The 6,041-nt window shown below is 22.3% G+C and overlaps 1 protein-coding gene across 1 annotated transcript in view; it reads left to right on the top strand.

Moving 5' to 3' along the window:
- Nucleotides 1-6,041, top strand: part of LOC117173744 (eukaryotic translation initiation factor 5B) — a 481,426-nt gene that overhangs the window by 55,953 nt on the left and 419,432 nt on the right. Inside the window, exon 9 of the mRNA XM_033362384.1 lies at nucleotides 225-490. Within this exon, the coding sequence (XP_033218275.1) occupies nucleotides 225-490 (266 nt within the window). The remainder of the gene's footprint in view (nucleotides 1-224; nucleotides 491-6,041) is intronic.

The following is a 6,041-nucleotide window of genomic DNA, read 5'->3' on the forward strand; positions in this document are numbered from 1 at the left end:
CAAGCGCGCACTAATTGCCCTTCCTTTCGAAAAAGAACTCGTTTCATTTTCCAAAACTCTTAGTTTAAATAAAATATTTTAAAAAGTTTAACTGGTTAAACTTCGAGGACTAGTTCTAGGCTATTTTCGATTTATAATTTTGTTGGATCCGCCCTATTGTTCATATTGTCTATTTTAATAATTTTTAATAATTAATTGGGACCGTTTGCAATGATTGATTATAGGAGAGGGTATGGGAAATCTTCTCGCGATGATTGTCGAACATTGCCAAGGACCTTTGGCGAAGAAATTGATGTATAGTGAAGAATTGCAAGCCACAGTTTTGGAAGTTAAAGCTCTTCCAGGTCTTGGAACAACGATAGATTGTATTCTAGTCAACGGAAAATTGAGAGAAGGTGACACGATGATTGTTGCCGGAACTGACGGACCGATCGTAACGACAATTCGATCTCTTCTCATGCCTCAGCCAATGAAGGAGTTGAGAGTTAAGGTGAGAATCTTATCAGTTTTACGATAATTTCGAATTTTATTATTTTGCTGGGTTTCCTACATTTTCAAAGCAAAAAAACTCTACAAATTTCCAGGTTTTCGTGTTAGAATTCCAGGGTGGCGACTCGACCAAAAAACCGGAAATGACCGGGAATTTACTTTTGATCGCAGAAAAATTTAAGTTTTCGTTATTTTAATAATTTTTGTGAATATAGAAAAGTTATTTCTTCTTTATCTGAAGTCACAGAATTTTTTTTTTTTAAGAATTATAATTCGGATTTAGAAGAAAGGATTTTTAATAATCCCTGTTCCAAGTCAGAATTTAAAAGTTCTCTCGTCCAAATTATCAAAACAAAAAAATTGAGAAATTACGTCAAGGAGTTTAAAATTCTTTTGTTAGAAATTATTTTTTTTTAAGATTTATCATTTTAATTGAAAATTCATCTCTTTTTGAAAATGTAACTACTTTGCTGAAAATATTTTTTTTTAACTATTCCAGTAGAAAATTGAACTATTTTGCGGAAAATCCGTTTATCTTTTTTAATAAGAATTAGATTTTTAACGGAAAATTCAACAATTGTATTCTTGGTTGTAAATTTATCGTTTTGGATAAAAATTGGTATTTTTTTAATCTAAAAATTAAACAATATGTTTGAAAATTTGTATTCTTTGTGGAATATTCGTCTTTTTTGTAGAAAATTAAGCTTTAGGATTAAAAATTCATCAGTTTGGCTTAAAAGTAATTTCTACAACTTAAAATTTAACTGTGTTTTGTTAAATTAATCGATTTTTATCTGTAGAAAATGATCTTTTGGTTTTAAAGATAATCTCCTTATTTAAAAATTCGTGTTTTCCGTTTACAATTCAAGTATGCCAGTTAAATATCTATAAAATTCATTCTTTTAGTCTAAAATAAAATAAGTTGGTTGATAATTAAACTCTTATTAAAAATTATTTTTTTGTTGATGTTTTATCGTTTTAATTAAAAATTTATTTCTTCGGTTGAAAAATAAACTACTTTGTTAAAAACTTGTTTTTTTTTTTTTGATGAGAAAGATATTTTTTTTTCATGAAAATTGAACGATTTTGTATAGAATTTGTTTGATTTTTGGTTGAAAATTATATACATATATATATTTTTTTAAACTTTAAATTTAATTATTATTCCAGTGGAATATTTCATAATTCTAGTTAGAAACTTATATCCTTAGCTGATCATTCATTTTTCAACTAAAAATTTAATTATACAATTTTTGGTTGAAAAATTTTCTCTTTTAGTTTAAATTTGTCTTTTTTGGTTGAATAACATGTTTTTTTTTAACAAAAAAGATTCAAAGATACAGCGGATCCAAAACTGTTATTCAAATAAATTAAAAATGCAAAAAATTTACCTCTGGTCGAAAATGTAAATATTTTGTTGAATATCAATTTTTTAAATAAAAAATTTAACTATTCCAATAGAAAATTTAACTATTTTTCTGAATATCCGTTTTTTTAGGAATTAGATTTTTAACAAAAAATTTAACAATTCGATTTTTGATTGAAAATGTATTTTTCTTAATGAAAGTACAACTATTTGGTTGAAAATTAATATTGTTTTATTTAGAAACGAAACTAGATTTTGAAGATTTATGTAATTTTTGAAGAGTTAATCTTTTTTGTAGAAAATTTATGTTTTTATTTAAAAATTCGTCTTCTTTAGTTGAAAAATCCATATTTTTTATTTTAAAATTCAACTTTTAAGTTGAGAACTCTTGAACTTTATTAAAAAATCATCTTTTTTTGTGATAAATTATTCTTGTTGTATAAAAATTCTTTTAGAATTGAAAATTAAGCTTTTGGGTTGAGAATTATTGAATTTTATTGAAAATTCGTCTTTTTTTGTAATAAATTAATTTTTTGTTTGGAAATTCGTCGTTTTTGGTGGTAAATTATTCTTTAGGTATAAAAAGTATTTTTTTTTAGCTTAAAATTCAACTTTTTGGTTCAGAATTCTTGATTTGTATTAAAGATTCTTTTTTTTTTTGTAGTAAATTAAACCTTTTGTTTAAAAATTCGTCTTTTTTATTTGAAAATTAATTCCTATAACTCAAAATTTGAATGTCCATTTTAATTGAAAATTTATCTCTGGTTGAAAATGTAACTATTTTGTTGAAAATCAATTTTTTAAACTAAAAATTCAACTATCCCAATAAAAAATTTAACTATTTTGATGAATATCCGTTTTTTTAGAATTAGATAAAAAAAAACTTAACCATTTAATTTTTGGTTGAAAATGTATTTTTCGTAATGAAAATTCAACTATTTGATTGAAAATTTATGTAATTTTAAAAAGAGTTAATTTTGTTTGTAGAAAATTTATGTTTTTATTTAAAAATTCATCTTTTTTAGTTAAAAATTAAACTTTTTGGTTTAGAATTCTTGAATTTTATTAAAAATTCGTCTTTTTCTGTAGTAAATTAATTTTTTGTTTAAACATTCGTCTTTTTTTAGTTAAAAATTCAACTTTTTGTCTGAGAACCCTTAAATTTTATTAAAAATTCGTCTTTTTTTGTGGTAAATTATTCTTTTTGTAAAAAAGTCTCCTTTTTATTTGAAAAGTCAACTTTTTGGTTCAGAATTGTTGAATTGGATTAAAGATTCTTCTTTTGTCGTAGTAAATTAATGTTCTAGTTTAAAAATTTTATCATTTTTAGTTGAAAATTCAACTTTTTAGGTGAGAATTCTTGAATGTTATTTAAAATTCTTCTTTTTTGTAGTAAATTAATCCTTTCATTTAAAAATTCGTCCTTTCCATTTCAAAATTAATTCCTTTAGCCCAAAATTTGAATGTCCATTTTAATTGAAAATTCATATTTACTTGAAAATGTAACTATTTTGTTGAATATCAATTTTTTAAACTAAAAATTCAACTATTCTAATAGAAAATTTAACTATTCTTCTGAATATCCGCTTTTTTAAGAATTAGATTTTTAACAAAAAATGCATCCATTCAGTTTTTGGTTGAAAATGTATGAAAACTAATATTTTCATTTAAAAATTCATCTTATTTAGTTGAAAATTCAACATTTTGGTTGAGAACTCTTTATTGAAAATTCGCCTTTTTTGTAGTAAATTAATTTTTTGTTTAAAAATTCATATTTTTTCAGTTAAAAATTCAGCTTTGTTCTTCAGAATTCTTTAATTGGATTAAAGATTCTTCTTTTGTCGTAGTAAATTAATGTTTTAGTTTTAAAATTTCATCTGTTTTAGTTGAAAATTAAATTTTTTGGTTGAGAATTCTTGAATGGTTAAAAATTCTTTTTTTGCAATAAATTAATCCTTTTGTTCAAAAATTCATCTTTTTTACTTGAAAATTAATTCCTTCTACTGAAAATTTAAATGTCCATTTTTGTTTGAAAACTCATCTTTTCTCGTTCAAAATTCAACAAGGTGGATGAAAATTTGTCTTTTTGAAGTAAAAATTAAACGATTTAATTGAAAATCCACATATTTGGTTAAAAAACGTTTTTCTTGTAGAAAATCATCTTTTTCTTTGCTAGTGAATCTACCTGTTTAAAAATTCTTCTTTTCGATTAAAAATTCAAGTAATTCACTTAAATATTTATAATTTTAGTTGAAAATTCATCTTTTAGTTTGGAAATAAAATTACTTGGAAAAATAAAATTTTTTGTTCAAATTAATTTTTTTGTTTGTTGAAGATTCATGTTTTTAATGCATTCATTCCTATGATTAAAAACTTATTTTTTCTTAGGAAGAAAAGGATTTTTTTCCCTCGAAAAATGAACTATTTTGTTGAAAATTTATTTCTTTTTTGATTGAAAGTTATTATTTATTCGAATTGCTAATTTAACTTATTCTTATTGAATATTCCATATTTTTAATTGAAAATTCACATATTTCGTTTAACATTAATTTTAAAAAATTTAGCTTAAAATTCAACTATTTGATTGAATATTTGTCTTCTTCAATTGAAAATTCAACTAGTTTGTTAAAAATTCATGTATTTTGTTGAAATATAGTATTTTTTGGTAAAAGATTAATATTTTTTTTTTGAAAATTAATCTTACGTGAAAACTGGATAAGTTCGATAATCCAAAAAATCTTTGAAATTCAGGAATTGTTATTTGTGCCCTTGTAGAGATTTAGAAAATTTATTTAATATCAATAATGAAAGTAAGGGTTTTTAATTGAAGATGTTGAATTAATTTTGATTGAAATATTCAAAACAGTTTGAATTTAAATTTAAGTCGATTATAGAATTATAAATAAGTTTTTCAATACTTTTATTGTTGTTATTATTATTAGAAAATTATGCGCTCTAAGCGCGCACTAATTACCCTTCATTTCGAAAAAAACTCGGTTCATTTTCCAAAACTCTGTTTATTTTTATATAAATATTTTATTTGTTACGTTCAAGAGTAGGGAAAATGTAACATTTATGTAGAATATTAATCTTTTTAGTGACTATTTGAGCTTTTTGGTAAAAAATGCATTTATTTATTTAAAGATCTAACTATTAGGTTGAAGATTCCTTCAAAAATTCAAAATTGGATAGAAAATTGATGTGCTTTGGTCAAAAATAATCTTTTTGGTAAAAAATTAATCTTCATGGTTAAAAATTTAATTATTAGGCTGAATATTTCTTTAAAAATTCAAATTTGTTTGACAATTGATTTATTTTCTTAAAAATTAATGTGTTTTTTTGGTGGAAAATTAATTTTTTTGGTTGAAAATTCGTCTCTTTGTATGAAAATTCATCTATTTTGTTGAAAATTTGTCTTTTCGAGAGAAAATTCATTTTTTGCGTTGAAAATTAAACTGTTTGGTTAAAAGCTCATTTTTTGAGTTGAAGATTCATCTTTTTAGTTAAAAATTCATTTCAATGGTTACAAATATAACTTTCTTGTTGAAAATTCTTTTGTTGTTTAAAAATCATAGTTTTTCTTTGAAAATTCACTTTTTTTTAATGAAAACTGGCCTTTTTTTGATTAAAAATGCAATTAAATTGGTGGAAATTTGAATTTCTTTGGGTTGTAAATTCAAATTCTTTTGTCAAAAATTCGTCCTTTAGCTTGAAAATTCCACATTTTGGACGAGATTTTTCGTTATTGATTGAAAAATTGTTTTTATTTGAAAATTTCTGTGTTTTGTTGAAACTTTGTTTTTTTTCTGGTAAAATGTTAATATTCCTGTTGATTAATTTACTTTTTTGGTTACAAATTTAACTATTATGTTCAAATTTTTTTTTAATTCACAATTTGTTTGAAAATTCATGTTTTTTGGTATAAGTTATTCTTTTTCGTTGATAATTAATTAATTTGGTTAATAATTTAACTATTTTTTTAAAAATGTTTTTTAAATTCACAATTTGTTTTAAAATTTATTTTTTTTTATATAAAATTAATCTTTTTGGTTGGAAATTTATTTCTTTAGTTGAAAATTATTTGTTTTTTCTTGTATTGGGATTTAATTCTTTTAACTGAAAAATTAAATATTTCATTTTTTGTTGGAATATTTTTTTTATTGGCACTTAATCTTCTTGGTTAAAT

This window comes from Belonocnema kinseyi, chromosome 5, assembly GCF_010883055.1.
Source record: "Belonocnema kinseyi isolate 2016_QV_RU_SX_M_011 chromosome 5, B_treatae_v1, whole genome shotgun sequence".
Taxonomy (NCBI): domain Eukaryota; kingdom Metazoa; phylum Arthropoda; class Insecta; order Hymenoptera; family Cynipidae; genus Belonocnema; species Belonocnema kinseyi.